This window comes from Haliotis cracherodii, unplaced genomic scaffold, assembly GCF_022045235.1.
Source record: "Haliotis cracherodii isolate W230 unplaced genomic scaffold, xgHalCrac1.p SCAF_20, whole genome shotgun sequence".
In the NCBI taxonomy this organism is placed as follows: Eukaryota; Metazoa; Mollusca; class Gastropoda; order Lepetellida; family Haliotidae; genus Haliotis; species Haliotis cracherodii.
Genome location: NW_027266276.1, coordinates 11,222,531 through 11,244,888, shown reverse-complemented (window position 1 = coordinate 11,244,888; position 22,358 = coordinate 11,222,531). Strand labels below are relative to the sequence as shown.

The following is a 22,358-nucleotide window of genomic DNA, read 5'->3' as shown; positions in this document are numbered from 1 at the left end:
GGAGACGAACAATTGCTTTTTTTACAACAAACTTTCTCAGGACATACACAGAGCAAATATTGTGAGTGTGTTAAACCTGGGGAAAAACATCTGTTTTCAAGTATTTTCGAAAAGAAATATCTATATTCCAAAAGTCCCAACACAAATGTGCACAGTCGGTATGATATACTTAATGAAAACAAAACACACATACATGTCCATACACCTTTCTTTTAACAATGATAGAAGTGACGATACTTACAACCGAATGAGAACATATTCGGACAAGAATCCTATGATCGTGGCTTTGAACAGTAGTTTCGCCCTGAATGCGATATTGTTTCGTCAGCGGCATCTATACTGATCGTAGATTTGTCCAAAGTGATCTAAAATCTAAATACCTTCGGTATTCTTTGACATGAAGTTGACAAGATAGAACTGTTCAAAACGACGTATAACCCAACTCACTCATTCATGGCAGACACATATCGTCATGACAACCTAAGAGCTTCTCAACAAATCTTCAAAGCTTCAAATGCAGTCATCATCATGATCATGGTCTAACGTAGGTTCGATACCTCTGGCGGACCAATCAGGATTCATGATTCTAAAATAGTTTTGGAATAGTTTGGTCTGTCAGAGGTATAAAACCGCCTCTGAATGAAGCAGCTGATTTGACAGCATGACTGGGGAAGCAAATATTTATACAAAAGTATTTCTTTCTCAATCTTTATAATTTTGAAATAACAATATGTACACTTAAAGGTTAAGCCTGAAGTGATGCAGGTTTCAGACGTTTACCACTTCGGTGAAACCCACGAGCACGGGTACGGTGCCGACAAATTTAGAAACATAATCGGGGCGAGGAAGGAATAGACATGAAGTAGAATGTCCTTGACATTACTTGCTCTGGGGTCAAGGCCAGTGAGTCAAGGACGCACGAACGTATTGCAGAACGATATTGAAACCAAAATAGGGTATATCAACAATCATTACAGTTTGGGATTTTGGGCAGACTCTTTATTCTATTTCACGTGTCGAGCATCGTCAGCATCAAGATTGGGTTGTACCCTTCCAGGAAGGACTGCTGCCAACTGGCAAGTAATTCTTTTTCACATTGCATTGTATTTGCTTTCCATTCTATCTATTCTTGTAAACCAGAGCACCACCAATTGTCTGAATTACACGATATATTGACTACGTAATATGAATTGATTCTTAGTGAATACAATTGTTTAATTCTACCATTCTGTCGTAATACACTCATTGTTACCCGACGCAAGTATTGACTCTTTCGATTCAATCCCAGGATTAACTCGTACCAGGAAATTGGAGGCTCGTCCGGGAGCGGACTTATTTGGAGTTTATATCGGAAGTTAACAATGTACAATAACAATGTTAATTATATGTCAACAGATAAAAGAAAATCCTCTATTAAGGTATGGTGGTTAAAGTATAAATCCTCCCAAGGCAGAATAAGTTATTTACAGACTCCGACATGAACCTTGGTGTCAAGGCTTGAAATCATCTTCCCGATAACCACGTGTCGATTCTCTTAAACATAGGTTCCTTAGCAACAAAATGTGTTAATATATACGAGATGAATTAATAGAATACAGGTATAGAATGTGTGTAGTCACAAACGGTTACGTTGTGCATGATTGAATATTATCAGAAGCGCATATTCGTAAGAAAAAAAATGATATTATCTGTCCATCTTTAGTTTGCACGGATGTTCATATACATGTATGTACATGACTGTACAAAGTACAAAAGAAACAGGAGCCAACAAATGCTGTACTGAAATCAAACCTGAAAAAAACCCTCTGGTATCTTCTGAAGCCAAAACACTTCAACCGTACAAGTACCTGGATACTCTAGCAATTGAGATTATGTTTAGGAGATAAACATGTATATGACTCAAATGACTGATCACATGTGTATTTAATAATGTCAATAAACATATCTTTATCGACATTGTCAATAATACACGTTATCAGTCATTTTCTCAAGCATTCAACTCTCGACGTGTCTACCACAGTTGGAATGCTATCACCTCCCCCGAAATGCGATGACATGATACAACGGATAACGTCACACGTGTCCGTGATAACTGAACAAGCCTGGTGAGCAAAATGTGGACAGAAACTACTAAATTGGAGTTGTTCTGATCAAATTTAATATTTAACTAAAGAGGTATCCATTTTGGTAAGTTGAATGACACGTTTTCCTCATTTGGAGTTCATAAGAAAAAAATATTTATATCAAATATTTAAGACACTTATGAAGAAATTCTTTTATGCAACGTGACTAGTCCAAAAATATCTTATTAAATCACCTTTAAGTCACAATTTGTAGAAAAACAATTTGATGCTCACAGGAAAACAGTCACTTGCATAGAAAGTCCTTAAATAGCACGACCAAAGATTTCATTGACCCGTGAAGGATAGAATAGGTCTTCAGCAACCCATACTTGCCGTTTAAGGCGACCATGCCGTAAGAGGCGACTAACGGGATCGGGTAGTCAGGCTCGCTGACTTGGTTGATGCATGTCATCGTATCCCAATTGCGTGGATCGATGCTCATGATGTCAATCACTGGATTGTCTGGTCCAGACTCGATTATCTACAGACCGCCGTCATATAGCTGGAATATTGCTGAGTGCGGTGTTAAACAACAACCAAGAAATCTCAAGCAATAATGTATTGTCAATGACTTTCATTGACTGAAGCAATGACATCAGAGTCATGATGCTGGATGGGGATAATCAATGAAATGAAATTGATAAGTACATCACGACACTGCAGCACTACTTAAAGCATTGAATAAACTACTACCGCTGTGATGTATTAAATTTAGCCGTTATTCTGCAGACAGGTTAGTGAGTGAGTTGGTTTTACACCGCTTTTAACAGAATTCCAGTTTTATCACGTGTCAGCTTAATGTGGGAGGAAAGCCCGAAGTGATGCAGGTCTCAGACGTTTACCACTTCGGTGAAACCCACGAGCACGGGTATGGGGCTGACAAACCTAGAAACATAATCGGGTCGAACCGGGATTCGAACCAACAATCATAGGTTTCTGGCGTGCCCAAGGGACGCAACTCTGCACAGCGAATCGCGGCGCCTTAGACGACTGGGCCACCCGTGCCCCCTCTGCAGACAGGTCATCATGGATTACAGAATCCGTGGGAACGGTAAGCATTACTTTGCAGCCTCTGAAGCAACTCTAACCCTTTGAGATAACGTAACTTATGAAATCTCTGCCAAACACAGTGTGGTTCGTACTATTCCGGCTACATCTTGAACATATGGTTATGAATCACTATCATACAGTGATGATACAGTTGTTTCCTTCCCTGACGGTGGCACAGAAACATTTGATACAAGTTAAGATTGGGTATATCATCGGACATCTTTTTTTGTGACTGATGCTTCAAGTTTAGAAATGTCCTCAACATGTCTACCATAAAACACGTTGAGCTTTACTGAGACCATGAATTTTGTAATCTTGATCAAGCAACTTCTGAGCAAGAGTTGCATGATGCTCTTTGAAATCTTGGTAGAAAGACCATGGTCGATTTTACCTCCAAGTTGTGAAATGTAGACACCAAGGGCAGGAGCTGCTGGAATACTGCTCGAAATAATGGGAAAGTTGTATTGGAATTTGGAATGTAAGCCATGGTTTAATTTTACTTCCGAAAGGTACACGTGAATCAAATGATCGCGAATGAAATATATTTCGACTAAACTGGATGACTTGAAACAAATCTCTTCTGTCAGCTTGATATACAACAGCCTTTAACTCATCCTCGATAATCAAGTGTGTTATATTTTCACTCTATTCACTCTGAAACGCGTTTAGCACCCCGTGACATAATGAGGTGTAACATGTAATTAACTGTAATGGCAAATATGATTATGACAAGAATGGTGTTCCATCGTATGGATGTGACGTCAGAACTCATCGTGACATGCGCAAACAGCACACCTTTCATACATTCTCCAAAAGGCAGTATGTTCAGGCATCACATTTGGTTATTTAAATTCACTGTCTTGAGAATGTTTAATAACTCCCTGTGAACAGGGCACGAAAGAAGAGATCAGAGGCGCAAAGATGGCAAATAATCGGAATGCTTTCCCCTGCAGGGTTGTCCTCCATTGGCTACACTGTATTCAGACGATTGGTGAGAAAACATGGTCAAACCAATGCTGTGAAGGACCTTCCATGGTCAAGACAACCTCATTTGACAGTGTTGGTGATTTCGTATTGTCAGGCGGTTGTTCTAACAGATCACATTCGTTTATCACATCTCACGGCACTTGTTTCAGTAGTCACACAAATATCTGGTGGTGCCGTTTTTCAGGTGTATATTATGAAAAATACCCTAGACCCATTTGCTACGATAGCTTCGTTTTGAAAGTGATATCACCATATATATCCCATCAGTAACTTCGCACAGATTTTCTCTTGTTTACCAGTGTTATTTGATTTGACGGCTTATTTTCGTATTTCGCATCGCGCTACAAGCGAAGCTGTGGAGGCGTCTAGGCAATTGCAAATAGAATGGAGATGTAATACCCTACATAATCGAGGATGCTGAAAATTCTGCACATCATCCCACTCATCATGTCAGTGAAAAGTGACCATTAGTTCCTTTCGAAAGAATCCAGTTTCAGTCGTTAACGCTGGTTCCGTTAATTGTAAATGTTTGCCACAGTTCTGCGTTTTTTTCAGAAGGTGCGAATTTCTAATTGCCCCCTCTCCATTTCGAGCTGTTTCTGTAACCCATCATTTATTGTATCTCATACATTATTGGCATTTTATGTTTCATAGCAATAAACAATAATTATTGAAAAGTGTCTCCTTTTTAACCTGACTGTGATACGGAAGTTGTGTTAACGCTGGAACTAATTTATTCACTTGATTCACTTGATTCTGACTTCATTCTGCCTCTGCTGAGTGAGTGAGTATGGTTTTACGCCGCTTTTAGCAATATTCCAGCAATATCATCTCCCCGGGGTCCCTAGAAACGGGCTTCACACATTGTACCCATGTCGGGAATAGAACCCGGGTCTTCGGCGTGACGAGCGAACGCTTTAACCACTAGGCTACCCGACCGCCCCTACTGACTCTGAATCAGAGATAATCCTTGGCCACGTCACTTAGAAGGACAATGCTTGTTAATGGGAGAGAGTATTAGCAAAGTCCCTGGGGATATTTGTAAAGAGATGAACAGTCTCAATGTCTCTCGTCGCCAGTCAGAAGGCACACAACATGGTAAATTAAGAGCACGATCAGCTTTGAGGGAGGAACTGGAGTGTGTGTGTGTGTGTGTGTGTGTGTGTGTGTGTGTGTGTGTGTGTGTGTGTGTGTGTGTGTGTGTGTGTTAGACACTAAAAAACTGACCTATTAGGCATATACCTATCAGACATTACCCTGCTGGATAACAACCATCAAATATGGACCTGTCAGAAATATGTCAATCAAATATTGACCCGTTAGCCATATGCCTATTGTACATTAACCTGTTAGGCACACACGTATAACCATCAAACATATGCATTGACCTGTAGGACATACACCATCAAACATTGACCTGTTAGATATATACCATCAAACATTGACCTGTTAGACATGTACCTATCAAACACTGACCTGTTAGACATGTACCTATCAAACACTGACCTGTTGTATTGGACATGTGCATGTACCTGTCAAACACTGACCTGTTGGACATGTACCCATCAAACACTGACCTGTTAGACATGTACCTTTCAAACACTGACCTGTTAGACCAGTACCTATCAAGCACTGACCTATTAGACCTGTACCCATCAAACACTGACCTGTTAGACCTGTACCTATTGTCATAGTTGTAAAATTGGTCATGTTTTCCTCAATATTTATGTAATAGTTAACTGTGGTAATAGTCTTTATTGTGTTATATTAAATTAAATGTAAGGTGCTGTTTTCAATCAGTCTCACATGTGAAGGTCGCAGCTATCTAGAAAATTACATAACATCCTTGGAGCATGGTCAGTATTATCTATCTGTACGTGTCTCAGCCTCTATCGCAATGAGCGCTTGTCACACGTTTGCTGATACCTCCAACTCATATCAATATTTTCGGACTACTTCATCAATTATTATTCAACTTATGTGGACATCACTTGGTCAAACTTCTTAGGCAAGCCTTAATCCCTATTCTCGGCGCACGAACTCAAATTTTCTTATCAAGCTGATAATTGAACATGCAGTAAATTCGTGACCATTCAAGGTGTCTAGAGTATATATACTGGCTAGCCCCGGGGGTACCTCACTGTCGAGAAATCCCCAATAAAGGAGCTGGCCATAGACACTTTGTTTGGTTTCTTTGAAGGTAAGTCATGTTCACCTTACTATTTCTCTAAAGTTATAAGTTAAATTGTTTTATAATTTGTATCGTACATGGAGCAATATTACCAGCTGTAAAGGTGTTTAATCTTATGTTATTGACCGTGTATAAGTGCAAATATATTAAGTGAGTTGTATCTATTTAACGGACTTATCTGTCAAATGTACGTGCGTTAGGTTTAGACAAAACTATCGTTTAAGTATTAACTCCACAGTATAGCATATATTGAATATCAAACATGTTCCGAGTCGGAAATAAGATGTTAACATTCGGGTGTCGTGGTAGCAAGCTGTGTATTTTATCTGCTTATTGATATTTTAGTGTGATTCAGTTATTTTGTATATGTGAAAATGTCGCGTAAATGCAGACGAACTATTTCACTTTGATCAGACCTTTTATATCACACGAGGTATGTACATATCTTTTAATGTAAGGATTCTATGATGAACCATACATTGCATGTATTACTTGTTCATAAACAGAATCCAGACTGTTTTAAATAATTTTTATATGAGTTATTTGATGGATCTAGCCTGGCAGAAAACGTTAATTTCTGTAGCTAATATATGATGTATTCACATCACACATATTTATGCTAATAGCACAACTAAGCCAGAGCTAAAATCAGTAATAATATCCATGTAATCATTCAGCTAATCTGTTCGCGATGTACAAATAAGATAGGTAACTCTCTTGTATTTACATAGGTCTGAGCATATTACATTTGTAACACAGCTTCAGCAAACATGTCTACATTACGAGCAATGCCTAAAATTATACATATATCCATACATTATACCATTAACAAATGTCCATTCACATTACTGAATGCAGCTGACTAACATTATCGACAGAAATATATTTAGGTATAGCTAGTTGTAAGATACAATATTGAGAGAAATACAAAACATATTATTGAAATATGACCACTATATATAATTATGGGTTAATTATAGTGATTTTAAGACTATGACAATTCCCGTTTTTTAACCATAACCACTGGTGAATGCCATTCAGAGGAACTTGGCCTAATAATGTTAGCATCTAACATTTCTTTGATCTGCCTGGAGCATTCTTTACGAATTTCAGCACTCTGACGGTAGAAGGGAAGTCGGACTGGCCTGGCCTCACCTGTCTCTATCTTGTGTTGATGTAAGTGTGTTTGACCTAGTTCAGACCGGTTGTGTGCAAAGACAGATTTTTGTGTTTGTAGGAAAGAGAGTAGCTGTTGTTTCTGTTCAGGTGTAAGATCAGATTTATCTAAATCAAATGAGAGATTAAATGTTGATGTATTTTGTGAATGTTCGGATGAATGTTCCTTCACCTGATGTGACCTATTGTTGATGTGACCTGATATGTTTGCATTGGTTTGATGTGACAAGTTGTGGTTATGACCTGAAGATAAGGCATTGATATGATGTGATGTAGGCTTTATGTGACCTAAAGGTGTGGAAGTGCTCTGTCTAAACCTATGGTTGTTGAAACCTGAGTTGCCACTGACCTGACGTGACCTATGGTTGATGTTCCTTGAGGAGTTATGATTGACCCGATGTGAACTAAGGTCGATGGGACCTGAGGAAGTATGTTTGACCTGATGTTCCCTATGGTTGATGTGAACTGAGGAGTGAGGGTTGACCTGATGTGACCCATGTGTACTGTGAGGGGATGGAGCTGGATTGACCTGAAATGAAAATGACCTAAGGTCAGGGTCAGGAGTCTACTTCTGAGGCGGTGGCGGTGGCAAGTACTCTTTTGGTATTTAGATGTACTGGTGAATCACTGGGATTTAAAAATCTCATGTATACCGCTTTCTTGGAATTGGTTACAAGGCATCTACCACCTTGAAGTTTGGTTTTGGACAGTTCTGCTACTGGCTCAAGTAGGAGAATGGAGCCTGGTCTACAACGTGAAATATGGACCGGGATATCTACTTGACAACGCGAGGGGATTGAAACAGACTTCCTGCACCTAGCATATCCTGCACTGGTTTCCACTAGAACTACTGAAATAAGACCTTCATGGATATACAGACATTTGCGGGCAAGACAAACTGTTGCTTTGTTCGAGTCCAGAAAGTCCATGCCTAAGATAAGGGAGTGATGGAGGGAAGAGAAGACATGGAAGGTTTGAGACAGACAGATATGGCCAATATTGACATCTAATAATATGCTACCTAGCACTTTGTGAATTTCGCCCCCTACGCCTACAATTTCTGTTAAATGGGAGTCTGACAAATGTTTTTCATTGTAGCCTACTTTATGAAGGAAGCGCATGCTCACACAGCTGATAGAGGCCCCTGTGTCAGCAAGTGCTGTTGTCTTCACTTGCTGCACCCTTACAAGGACTGTGTTCTTGAGTAAGGGAGCCGCAAGTGAGACCAACGGTTTCTTATGCCTGACCTCAGTGAACTGAGAATCAGGCGCGAGTCCCTATTGCCTAGGAGCTCTATTCTGTGAATTATGAGCTCTCATGCAAACATTGGAATGATGTCCTACCCTGTTACAGTATGAGCAAATTGTTTGAAAGTGTGGGCATGCAGAACGATTTGAGCAATACATACCACAACCAAGACATCTCTGCTGGAGGAATGGAGGGGGTGTGAAGCGGGGTCGTTGTTGATGCTGTTCATACTGGCTGTAGCGGCGCTGTTGTTGGGCCTGGTGGAATGGAGGTGGTAGTTGATTAGACAGCCGTGGTCGTTGCCGTTGACAGGACTCATGTGGCTGATATCTCGGTTGTTGCTGTTGCTGTTGCTGTTGCTGTTGATATGAGGCCTGGGGAGCTGGAGAAGCAGCCTGGACTGCTGGGGCCTCAGTCTTCGAGATAAGGGTTGCAACCAGACTGGAGAGGTGGTCAACTTTTGCCATCATGTTGACCTCTGATGACTGCACGCTTACCAGTGATTTCTGGGCAAGCTCTGCCTGGTGACGGACCTCCTGTAGATTGGTGGGCTCTTTGTTGTATACCCACTGACCAATGTTGGATCGAAGGCCATTTACAGCTACGGCCACAATGACAGATGCCGGCAGCTTCAGGTGGATGGTTGCTGTCTCGACCCGGGTGATGAAGGTGTTGATGGATTCCTCCTGTTCCTGGGCCAACTGTAATAGACTGACATCAAAGGCTGCTGATTTCATAAATCTTTTGGTGAAGGCTTCTTTCACCTTAGTTATATCTAGTCTGTCACCCTCAGGGAGATTTTGATACCACAGCTTGGCTGCACCCTCTAGATAAAATGGTATGAGTTGACATTTCTCCACATCATTATAAGAGAAGAAATTTGAAAAATTAACAAAGTCATCCCACCACGTTTGGGCATTCTCAGTTCCTGAAAACTGTGGCAGTTTGATGTGCGGCATGGGTGTTGACATCTGGCTGATGGAGGGTATAGATGAAGATGTTGATGTAGATGGGGAGGCTGCTGTTGTTGAAGAGATTGATGTAGTTGTAGCGGGTGACACAAGGATCGGCGTAGATGGTGACTGCGAGACTGGAGCTTGATGAAGCAAACTGGTCAGGAGGGACCTTGGCTCAGGCCTGCGCAGCTTCTCTCGGTAGTTTGAAGGGGTGTATCCGGTCATCTAGAATTTAGGTCCACCATTTATGATGGTTAAAATCCCAGCAGTACCAGGCATCCCCACAAGGAGCGGCTGCCATCAGGGCAATAGTACATGTGCTCTCCTCAATCAAATACAAATGCATTTGAATGTTATTAAAACGAAATGTGTTTCACAACTAACTGAAACACGACAACAACTAATGCAATTAATTCCTGAATCAAAAACTCCTTCATCAACCCGTACAAAGCGTGCTGTTCTAAGTTTTGTTGGTTCCTTATCAAAAACATTGTTTGGAACAGCCACAACAAATGATGTTAATATTTTAGCCCAACATATAAATGCCCTCACCAAACAGGATATTAATGTTGCACATACTCTACAACAGCACTCAGAACATTTGTCCTCCTTTATGAAGCTAGTTGATACCAGATTTAAAAATGCTATCAAAGGTGTAAAAGCAAATCATGAGGCCATCCGTTTTACAGCCCGTGCTATGGAGCAAAATGTTAAATCCATTCAATCCACATTTGTTACATTAACTTCTCTCTTGATAGATCAGATACAGAAAGCATATATTGTTAAACACCAACTGGAGGAACTTAAATTAGGTATTCTTGATCTCGCCAAGAATAAATTATCACCCCTTCTTATTCCTCCACAAATCTTGCAACAAACAATTCATCATCTCAGTACCCTTCTCTCAAAAAAATATCCAAGCTTTAGACTTTTGCAAACAACACCTGCCTTCTACTACTCTAATGCCAAATTCATATATGCTCGTGCTAAATCCTACGTTTTTATTTCTATAAAGTTTCCAATTTCCTCTATCATTCACTCCCTCCAATTGTATAAAATTATCTCCCTGCCTCTTCCTATCAATGGTACATCTCCTCATACAACTCAACTGTTGGATATGCCTGATTATCTTGCACTTTCTCAGGAAACTCAACATTATATTAACTTGGATAGTTCCACTTTAGCTTCATGCAATGGGGATGAAAATATCCTGCTCTGTCCTTTTCATATAGCTCTTCAATCGTTTACTAAACCTTCCTGTCCTCTGGCATTATTCCAAAATGACAAAATTGCAGTTAAAACGCTCTGTGATTTCCGTTACATAACTAAGCCTCAACCTCCCCAGCTCATTCCTGTTGATGCCTCTCATGTTCTTGTCTATCGCATTCCCTTTCTGAAACTTCACTGTCCTAATAGTCATCGTATGATTCCTGGTTGTACATTTTGTGTGATCGTCGCTCCTTGTTACTGTTCACTGTCGACTGAGGAATTCTTCTATCCAGCATCCTTTGGGTCCTGTGATAACACTACCAAACACATCACCCATCTGTATCCTGTCAACCTGGCTCTGCTTCAACATTTCTTTGATTCATCTGTCCTCTCTACCATTGCTGGAGATACCCATTTTAAGACAAATGTTAACTTTACCATTCCAAATTTTAACATATATTCACATGAATATTCAACTATTTTGGCTAACGGCAATAAAGCTCATCTTAGTTTGAAGCTCATTGCAGAAAGTGCAAAGAAAGATGACACTATTTTCAAAACAATTGCAGAACCCCTTATAGATGGCCAAATTCCCATTCAAACTTCCTGGCTTGACACTAGTTCTGTTCTTGCTGTCACAGCTGCTGTTGTCTCAGGTGTCGTCATTATACTGGTTTGTTGTATGTTCTTCAAAATCCGCACACTCTCAGCAGCGCTTACACTTGTAACCTGTGTTGGCCCTGTTAAAGCTGTGTTACCTCCTGCTCTTAATTATAATGATCACACTCCACCCAATTCAGGTACAGCTAGCTTTGTCCTTACTGATCTTGCTGACTACCATGTTTCTATTCTCCTAGGCCTTATAACCTTAGCTATTGCTTCTATCCTTCTTCTTTTTCTCTATCAACAGCGTTCAGGTCCTCGGAATGGTCTAGTTCTTGAACTCACATCAGGTTCTGAATGTGTGGCAATCCCAGTCATATCTCTGACACTCTGTCCTTCTTACTGGGATATTCAATCACCCTTAACTGTGGAAAACCTCCACATTGCTGGTTACTTCTTTCCCACCCTCTCTGTTAACTGGCCAGGCTTCATTGTAACTAACCAGCTTACTAAAACCTCCATCACTATTCCCAATACCATTAGGATTTCGTACTTCAATGCTCGTCAACTCCAAAAGATCTTCAAGCAACCTTTCAGCGCCTACCTCCTACTTGTCCACAATAATTTGTATACGATTCTTGAACCACCTACCTCAGTGCAATCATTTTAGTGTGTGGCCAGCAATATGTGAGCAATGCATCATGTATTATTTGTTTCAGCTAGTGTATTCATATTTCATGATTGATATTGTGTTTTGTTTATTTGATTGATTGTCATATTGTGTACGTTCTCAATCTTTAAGCTTTTGAGGACAAAAGCTCCACGACGCCCAGGGGTATTGTCATAGTTGTAAAATTGGTCATGTTTTCCTCAATATTTATGTAATAGTTAACTGTGGTAATAGTCTTTATTGTGTTATATTAAATTAAATGTAAGGTGCTGTTTTCAATCAGTCTCACATGTGAAGGTCGCAGCTATCTAGAAAATTACATAACATCCTTGGAGCATGGTCAGTATTATCTATCTGTACGTGTCTCAGCCTCTATTGCAATGAGCGCTTGTCACACGTTTGCTGATACGTCCAACTCATATCAATATTTGCGGACTACTTCATCAATTATTATTCAACTTATGTGGACATCACTTGGTCAAACTTCCTAGGCAAGCCTTAATCCCTATTCTCGGCGCACGAACTCAAATTTTCTTATCAAGCTGATAATTGAACATGCAGTAAATTCGTGACCATTCAAGGTGTCTAGAGTATATATACTGGCTAGCCCCGGGGGTACCTCACTGTCGAGAAATCCCCAATAAAGGAGCTGGCCATAGACACTTTGTTTTGGTTTCTTTGAAGGTAAGTCATGTTCACCTTACTATTTCTCTAAAGTTATAAGTTAAATTGTTTTATAATTTGTATCGTACATGGAGCAATATTATCAGCTGTAAAGGTGTTTAATCTTATGTTATTGACCGTGTATAAGTGCAAATATATTAAGTGAGTTGTATCTATTTAACGGACTTATCTGTCAAATGTACGTGCGTTAGGTTTAAACAAAACTATCGTTTAAGTATTAACTCCACAGTATAGCATATATTGAATATCAAACATGTTCCGAGTCGGAAATAAGATGTTAACATTCGGGTGTCGTGGTAGCAAGCTGTGTATTTTATCTGCGTGTTGATATTTTAGTGTGATTCAGTTATTTTGTATATGTGAAAATGTCGCGTAAATGCAGACGAACTATTTCACTTTGATCAGACCTTTTATATCACACGAGGTATGTACATATCTTTTAATGTAAGGATTCTATGATGAACCATACATTGCATGTATTACTTGTTCATAAACAGAATCCAGACTGTTTTAAATAATTTTTATATGAGTTATTTGATGGATCTAGCCTGGCAGAAAACGTTAATTTCTGTAGCTAATATATGATGTATTCACATCACACATATTTATGCTAATAGCACAACTAAGCCAGAGCTAAAATCAGTAATAATATCCATGTAATCATTTAGCTAATCTGTTAGCGATGTACAAATAAGATAGGTAACTCTCTTGTATTTACATAGGTCTGAGCATAATACATTTGTAACACAGCTTCAGCAAACATGTCTACATTACGAGCAATGCCTAAAATTATACATATATCCATATATTATACCATTCAGTAATGTGAATGGACATTTTTTAATGGGCCCGTTAACTCAGTGTATGTGGATGCTATCAGATATAGTTTGTTTGTTCCGGTAGTTTAGATGAATTATAGATATGGCCTTCAAGTATAACATATACCAGCATAAAACAATGAATGATATTTGCTCAGAAGTACAGCCAACGCATGGTGTTATTTATATTTAAATCTGCGTCCATTCGATACCGATATTGGGTTTAACTAGGTTTATACGTAAATAAGACATACCTTATGGCAGTCCCATTTAGCAAGGCGTAATCATAATTAGGAGTGGCTGAAAATAAGTATCACATAAGATCATGTAAGCTTTGTTCACAGGTATCTTTGTAGATCGACTTTAATATTGTTATTTGTAATTGGTTGTTTTATCACTTAGCCCATGATACATTTGTATATCATGACATTTACACTCTTATATATAATCGTTGTTTAATATCACGCACTATTGTGATAACTGCTTTTTTTATAGAAACTGTAAATGTTCTATATGACTTTGTACTTTATATGTAAAAATATTTCTTATTTTAAATGTGAAATGACTGTCGAGAAATCCCCAATAAAGGAGCTGGCCATAGACACTTTGTTTGGTTTCTTTGAAGGTGGTGCCCGATCCCGAGCTAATTCCCCAAGGCTAATTCTAGATATTGTGACGGTTTGAATACGAAAGTGGCAAACCATCATACTATCAAGCACTGACCTGTTGGACATGTACCTATCAAACACTGACCTGTTAGACATGTACTAATCAATCGATGGCTTGTGGGGTGAGCACGTTCCTTATATTCCCTTCTGACTGTGAATGTTTAAATTTTATTTACTATTTCAATATTTATGTGTCTTTCTGGTTTAAATTTGTATTGCTGAAATTTCAAAATTGTCGAACTTTGATTGCGATTTTTTAAAAAAGAATCAATTCATCAGTTTGTATTTGCAAAAGCTTTTAATGTCCATGTTTAACGCAATGTCTGTTTTTCGTAACTAAATATATGTTGCTCATTCAAACCCGTCCGATTAATTTTCACAGAATTGTGTTTAAAAGTGCGCTCGCAGAATCTGTAAACATAAAACGTCAACGCCAGAGATTAATGGCTCTCGATTGTCTGCCGAACAGATTCCATTTGGCGTAAAACACAAAACAGTGAGGACAATTATGGGAACCAATTTCCATAGCGTCACACTGCTATGTGTGTTAATTGGATTAAATCTGTATAACAAGGAAGAAACAACTCCTTTACTCGAAGTTTTCGTCCTATCAAATATGTGTCGAGTCATCCGATGTTCAAAACAACCGGTCAGCTAAATCCTTGACCGGGCATAAAGTTACTTCACTTGTAAGCAGCAAAATAATAAATAAAGCGACTGAACCCTTTCCATATCCAATAGAAGTATCTGCATAAAGCAGTGTTGATAGTATGGTTCCGACTATATCATGAGCATGTGTTTATGCATCACTATCAAATGACATGGTGTTCGCGAAAAGGTTAAGCGTGTCCTGCCCCACCGGTGGCACCCGTCACAAACACATGCAAAGGCAAAACACATGGGTACATGCATATAGTGCAGGTCAAAATAGGGATTTGCATCGGACAACATTTCTGTTAGTTATGCGTCAAATTTGGAAATGTCCTCCACATGTCGGTCATAAAACGCTTTGAAAGCATTACTGAGGCTTTGAATGTTGTCAACTTCAATGCAAGAGTCGTATGACGCTCTTTGAAATCTTGTTAGCAAGAGCATGCTCGATTGTATCTCAAAAGTTGTGAAATGTAAAAAACCAAAGGCTGGAGCTGCTGGAATATTGCTCGACATGAAGGGAAAGTTGACTACTGGAAAGTTGATGCCATCCCTCTTGTCATACAGTCTTGTGGAGAGTGTATAGTCATGAGAGTTTTTATTCATCGATCTAAATATGATACAGATTCAGAAGTAATTCAAGAAGTACTTCAGATTCAAAAGTAATTCAATGTTAACATATCGTTTCCAGTTTCATCAAAATCAGTAAAGGCGCTAGCGTGAGTATGGATTGTCTGGTCCAGATTCGATTGGTTACAGGTCGCCGTCGTATGGCAGGTGTATTGCTGGGTATGGCGTGGGGCAACTATCAAACACTTACTTTGGTCAACTTCTGCCAGTGGCCGGTGCTAACGGGGGAGCAGGACATGGGTCTCACTGATTTTCAGTGATCCATTCATGTAATTTTGATCACCATTACGTCTTTTGGAATCTGTTTCGACAGAAAATCAATCATAATTCTCCGGCGTTGACGTTCTACATAGACCTAAAAACGTCATATCGAGAAGGCCAAGGTCGAGTTACCAAGTCTTCATCTTACATACAACTGAATGACTTAGGCATAAAACCGTGCTTAGTTTCATACGTCATTCATAGATCACTGGCCACATAAACCAAACTGCAAACTGATCTTCAGCATTATTCAAACCGTATATCTGTTTTACGACGGTTGATACCACGACAGGGTTTCACACGTGGCGTCCATCTTTGGAAATCGAACCAAGGCCTTCGACGTGAAGCATTAACCACTTGGCTACCCAACAGCTCTTGTACAAGCTAACACTACTGTAAGGAAAAGCCAATGTGACCTACCATCCTTAGAACATGTTCATTGGTACAGTTGTACTTTAGATGAACAAATAAAAAACACTATCCAGGATCTAATTGTAACACGTCAGTGATAAATACCTGACCATGAGTTCAAAGTGGTATCCCCTTGCTTTGAACATACGTATCACCAACGACACATGTTATGAGAACAGCCCCTTCTTCAACGTAAACAAAGCAAAGCTGGTAAGATTGATAAAACATAAATTCTTTATTCCGTGCACTAACGCTATAATGCTGCTGGATCCAAGGCTTGTTTTGCTTTCATCGCGTCAAGTGGAAGAATCCTGCGGATATTTAATTGGCTATTAGTGTATTCCGTCGTTTCTTGATGTTGCAATGATGCACATGGGGGTGGGGATGGGGGTGGGGGTGGGGGTGGGGGTGGGAACATAAAATCCTTCTCGGTGTCCTTTTGACACTGGATAGAAATATAGTGCTGATGTAGCAGTTTTACTACGCATATTATTTGTTTGTTTGTTTGTTGCACTAAGCAATATTCCAGATATATGGAGGTGGTTTGTAAATAATCGTGTCTGGATAAGACAATCCCGTGATTGACATCATGAACATCCATCCACGCAATTAGGATTCGATGACATGCATTGACCAAGTCAGCGAGCCTGACCACCCGATGCCGTTAGTCGCCTCTTACGACAAGCATTGTTGCCATTTACGGCAAGTATGGGTTGCTAAAGACATATTCAACCCCGAATCTTCACGGGTCTCTACACATATAAGGAAAACCTGAGTGATGGTGTAAGGAAACAATTTCATTACAAATGGGACGGTGTAGGTAGCCTCCTTGACAACTACCGGGAGGTTAACAAGTGATTACAATGTACCTGGAAATGCAATATCTTCAATTGACGTTTAAGACACTGTCGTATCAGTGGAGACGAGTTGACGTGGATTCTAACAAGGCCTTCCATTTTCTACATTCATCCAATGCGACATTAAGATACAGAGGCTTGTTTGATAAAGATATTACGAATGTACCGAAAGAGTAAAGTTGAAATTCACAAGAACAAAATTCATGTAACAAGGGCAACAGAAATTATTATACCTCTCAGGTGATTTTATCGTATGTTTGTTTTTCAAATGAAAATATCTTCAGTTAGCGATATTGCATTTTCACAAAAATGAACTGTACTGGGCCTCAGTTAAAACGTTTTAACATAAAAAAAAAATATCTATTAATACTCAAGTGTTGATAGGCATCTAAGACTGAGAATCAATAAATTTCTTTTTTCGACAAAAAAAACATTGTAAGGGCCATGTGGTTGCAAATGTATTCATTACACCAGTCTTCATTGAAAATATCTATTTTTACACATCAACAGATTACTTTTTGCAAACTGTTGCAGGAAGATGTGATGATTAAATAGACTCAATCAAATTGAACAACAGTACTTTCAATTTTAATTTACATGAAAAAATCTGGGTATAGTTTCTTTTGCCCTACAGTTTATATACAGTGTGGCGGAGGTACTGGCTATCCTTTCCCCGCGTGTGCTCGTGGATACTCCCCCAGTACTTGAATACAAATGTATACCAAACTGATTCTTTCAGTTGCATGGTTTCACTCTAATGTGCATTGAGTGTGCAAACTGTGCATATGGTACAGCATTTTAGCGTTGCTTTTAACAGTAATTAAGCTATAGCATTTGTGTAAGTTTCTGTTGGGAAATAGCCAAAGACGACGCCAATTGCAACGGTTGGCCATTCTGAAAATACTAAAGTATCTAAACAAGATATGATCTAAACCAACAATAAGCGGATCCTGGTAGCTAAGTTCTATATCTGTGTCTGTGTCTGTCTGTGTCTTCCTGTGTCTATTTGTATGAGTGTCTGTTTATGTCTGAATCCGTTTGCGTCTACCTGTATCTGTCTGGCTCTGTGCTCCTGTTTATCTGTCTCTTGGTGTGTGTCTGCGTCTTCCTGTGTCTTCCTGTGTCTTTTTGTATGAGTGTCTGTTTATGTCTGAATCCGTTTGTGTCTACCTGTATCTGTCTGGCTGCGTGCTCCTGTTTATCTGTCTCTTGGTGTGTGTCTGCGTCTGCCTGTGTCTATTTGTATGAGTGTCTGTTTATGTCTGAATCCGTTTGTGTCTACCTGTACATGTTTGCATGTGTGTTTCTGTTTATCTGTATCTTGGTGTGTGTCTGCGTCTGCCTGTGCATGCCTGTGTCATTTGTTTACGTTTAACAAACACTGTTCCCTAGATTGGAAAGCATAAACATATTCCCTTTTCCGCACTGGGTGACCCAACAATTACAGTCCCAATATATCAGCAGTAATACCCCTCTCCTAACTGGCATATGCAATGCAAATTCTTCCTTTATCGATATCCAAAATGACAATAAATTCAGACACCCATGTATGTCGTTATGACTTCAAAAAAAAAATATATCACCTAGTCTGCATGACCGGATCTAGTTATTCACATTGCTGAAATATATAGCAGATTTCAACCACTCTATGCAACCCAGGTCATCATAACGGAATTGACGTGCTCTGAGAGGACAGCCGTGAAATGGTTAACGGCAGACAACCGTGAAATAGTCCTAGGTAACCGATAGAGGGAGAAATTACCGCCAGAAAAATCTGATCTGTAAGCAGAGATATGACGCCTGAGACAACACAGACAGGGTCGTCTACGCCGATGTACCAGTGTCTACATATATGTTTACCAATTATTATAGAACCCAGGGAACCCCGTTTAAGACGTATTTACATTGCAAGAAATATAGTCTGATGTCGATGCATGAGTTACTGGTGCCGGTGTCGCGATGGGTCAAGTTGATAGCCATCACAATGTCAAGCAAGTCGGGGTTTAGTATAGTATTTGAAAGAGTAGTATTTGATTTGTTGTCATGTTGATGAACAACCCGTCTCTGAAGTTAGACGCTGTTTAAATCAAGTCGTTGACCTTAAACGTTAGAAACGTGTGTTCAACGATTGCGTGAACGTATGTCTGAACATAACGGTGTTCCAAAGGTGCAAGGATCGTGGAAGTTTACCCGTCAGGTGAAACCAAAAGCATGGGAAGGATGTTGAAGCAAGGTGGATAATCAAGATGAATTTTAGTATTCGAACCCAAGATTTGCGGTTCTTGGAACGGGGACGGAGGACGCAAGTCAGCTAAATAAAAAAAATCAAATTAATTAATTCGACACCCAAAATGAAAGTGAACTTGAAAACGCGAAACGAAAAAATAAAATATTTAATGAATATCAAACTGTGGACAACTTAGGTCCCCTAATTTGTTTGGTTACCTATGTCCAAGCGTACATGGGCGAACACCTTGTTTCTTGTGGTACACGATGTATTACCAACGTCATCGAAAAATTAACAAACTTCATGACTTAAGATAAAAAACGTACAAGGAAAAAGCACTTACCAAAGGGAAGGAACGTCACTCAAAAACGCATGTGAAAAACGAACTTTTTCCAGGACCCGACAATTACGGCCTAGTTCTGCAAGGAAGGAAACTGGACTTTTATTGTCAGTTAACTCCCTTGCCTCGTGAAGATGGCATCTCTTCAGGCGTTCGCACAACAGCTGCTACGTAAACAATCTCATTGTGGACCGTAGTTCATTAAACAATACTAGTCCGAACTTTCTTTAGACTTTTGTTTTAAGTTTAGCAGAGTTGACTTGTCTAATGTGAATCCTTTTTACTCAGACTGGGTTTCCCAATAATATTGCTACAGATATCCACCACATTGATCTAATTTTGATAAATGTCTAATATACTACAGAAACCTGCTGAAAGGTTCTATCGTATGATGCAAAGAAGCTGAAGAATCAATTGAAATGCTTGTAAAATAAATATTCCACCTTCGACACGACAAAACATGTCGTTAGATCGCTTTCGCTTTCCTTATTTCAATGAGCGCCATGTGATAAAAATTGTTTAAACAGCGTTACCACATTCAAGGTAGACATGTGGTAGACATTCCCATAATTGACGCATTTGTGACTAAAATTAAGTTTGATACAATTCCCTATTTTGACTTGTACAAATATGTTCCCGTATAGTTGTAAGTGAACATTTGACTTGCCTTTTCATGTGTTTGTGACGGGTGACACCTGGTATCATCACTTATTGATAATGATAAAATATGCTTATGACATAGTTTAACCGAACAAATGACACTGCTGTTTGGTAGAGATTTCTTATTGTCATGGAAATGTTTTCGTCGCTATGCATATGAATTGTGAGTGAGTGAATATACTTTTAGCAATATTCCAGCAATATCAAGGCGGGGGACACCAGAAATAGGCTTCACACATTGTACCCATGTAGGGAATCAAACCCGGGTCTTCGGCGTGACGACCGAACGCTTTAACCACTGGGCTACCACTACCTGTTACCGACCCTGTCATTTGTGAACACAATGTGTGTCAGCGCTTTTAATACAGGATTCCAATTTTTAAATAGCCATTTAATATGGCAATATATATTAGCGTTGTTTCATTTTCTTCCTGGTGAATACACATACAATAGTCGACTTGTGAATTCTCAAGGTTTAAAAATTGTAAATTTGTCAACACATTACTGCCCAAGGAACTGATATGGACGAAAAATGACAGACTATGCCATAGGTCACTGCGCTGATTAATCACGGAAATACCCAGCAACTGACCTTATCAAAGCATAAAGGCACTTGGAGCAAATATTGTCTAAATGCAAGAAGAAATCAAACGCGTTGATCATCCATTGAATACAAGAGTAAATGACAGAGGCCTCACACATTTCAATTACAAGTGATATTTATAGATGCTGACCAATCGGAAGTGTATAATTTCAGCCCCTTGACCAAATATGTCCATCTTTCCACCTTGGGAGACACTTACAGGCCTGAAAGTAATCAACGCGTTTTATTCGCGAGCAGAATGATTTTAGCAAACGTGAGTTATCTACCTTTGCTTAAATAACCCCGACCCCCATATCATATCAATAGATTGAACTTATCCAGGTTCAGTTACATTTGCACTAAGTAACATATACTTTTCTATACAAGGAACACGTGTGTCGGACCTTGACAGACATGGACGGGGGCTTATTGATCAGGTTTTTGAAGATCGCTGTGATTGATGTCTGGCCGCAGCTACATGTATGACGGTACATGTATGCCTAATACGATATCTGATGGGATTTACCGTTTTTATATATTTTCCTGACAAATATAAGTTGTTTTTCACGAAAACACTTAGGGCGTAATGTAAATAGGTACATGTTGATTAAGCTTGTTATTGGTATAATACTAGATACATAATTTGATACTAATTTGAGGGTGGGTGGTGGGGGTGGGTGGGGGGTGGGGGGTGGGGTGGGGGTGGGGTGGGGTGGGTGGGGGGGGGGGTGGGGGTGGGGGTGGGGGGGGGGGGAAGGGGCACGGGTAGCCCAGTCGTGTAAGGCGATGATTCGCTGTGCAGAGTTGCGTCCCTTGGGCACGCCAGAAACCTATGATTGTGGGTTCGAATCCCGGTTCGCCCCGATTATGTTTCTTGGTTTGTCAGCACCATACCCGTGCTCGTGGGTTTCACCGAAGTGGTAAACGTCTGAGACCTGCATCACTTCGGGCTTTCCTTCCACATTAATCTGACACGCAGTGATATAACTGGAATACTGTTAAAAGCGGTGTTAAACCCAACTCACTCACTCACTAATGTGAGTAATTACCTATCTTACTAAAAGTAAAGGTAATATTGTTGTGTTCTCGGACACTCTGTTGGGCCAGTGGACACCAGTTCTCCGATGCAGAGCTGCTCTGGAATGTGTGCCGAGTACCACTAATCATGGGTTCGAATCCCAGAATCATCCAGATTATGTTTCAATGTTTGTCATCACCATATCCGTGCTCGTGGATTTCACCAGACCGCCTCTGTGGTCTAATGACAGAGCGTCCGCCCGGAGAGCGGAAGGTCCGGGGTTCGATCCCCGGTCGCGTCATACCAAAAGACGTTAAAAGATGGTACTTGTTGTTAC

At 39.8% G+C, this 22,358-nt stretch overlaps 2 protein-coding genes across 2 annotated transcripts; one reads left to right on the top strand and one right to left on the bottom strand.

The window, feature by feature from the left end:
- Positions 1 to 7,976: 7,976 nt before the first annotated feature.
- LOC139470491 (uncharacterized) lies at positions 7,977 to 9,956 on the bottom strand. The gene is made up of 2 exons (XM_071252896.1): positions 8,936 to 9,956; positions 7,977 to 8,056 (listed from the first exon to the last, which is right to left on the bottom strand). Exons 1-2 carry the CDS (start codon positions 9,954 to 9,956, stop codon positions 7,977 to 7,979), a joined length of 1,101 nt encoding a protein of 366 aa, XP_071108997.1.
- Positions 9,957 to 9,981: 25 nt separating this feature from the next.
- LOC139470490 (uncharacterized) lies at positions 9,982 to 12,213 on the top strand. Its single transcript, XM_071252895.1, has one exon. It carries the CDS (start codon positions 9,982 to 9,984, stop codon positions 12,211 to 12,213), a length of 2,232 nt encoding a protein of 743 aa, XP_071108996.1.
- The last annotated feature ends 10,145 nt before the right edge of the window (positions 12,214 to 22,358 follow it).

Excerpts from the sequence above, each read along its gene's own strand:
- LOC139470491 (XM_071252896.1), bottom strand. The coding sequence starts at position 9,956 with ATGACCGGATACACCCCTTCAAACTACCGAGAGAAGCTGCGCAGGCCT. Across the intron at positions 8,057-8,935 it reads GCAGAGATGTCTTGGTTGTG|GTCAATCCAGCTCCATCCCC; the intron begins GTATGTATTGCT and ends TTTTCATTTCAG.
- LOC139470490 (XM_071252895.1), top strand. The coding sequence starts at position 9,982 with ATGGTTAAAATCCCAGCAGTACCAGGCATCCCCACAAGGAGCGGCTGC.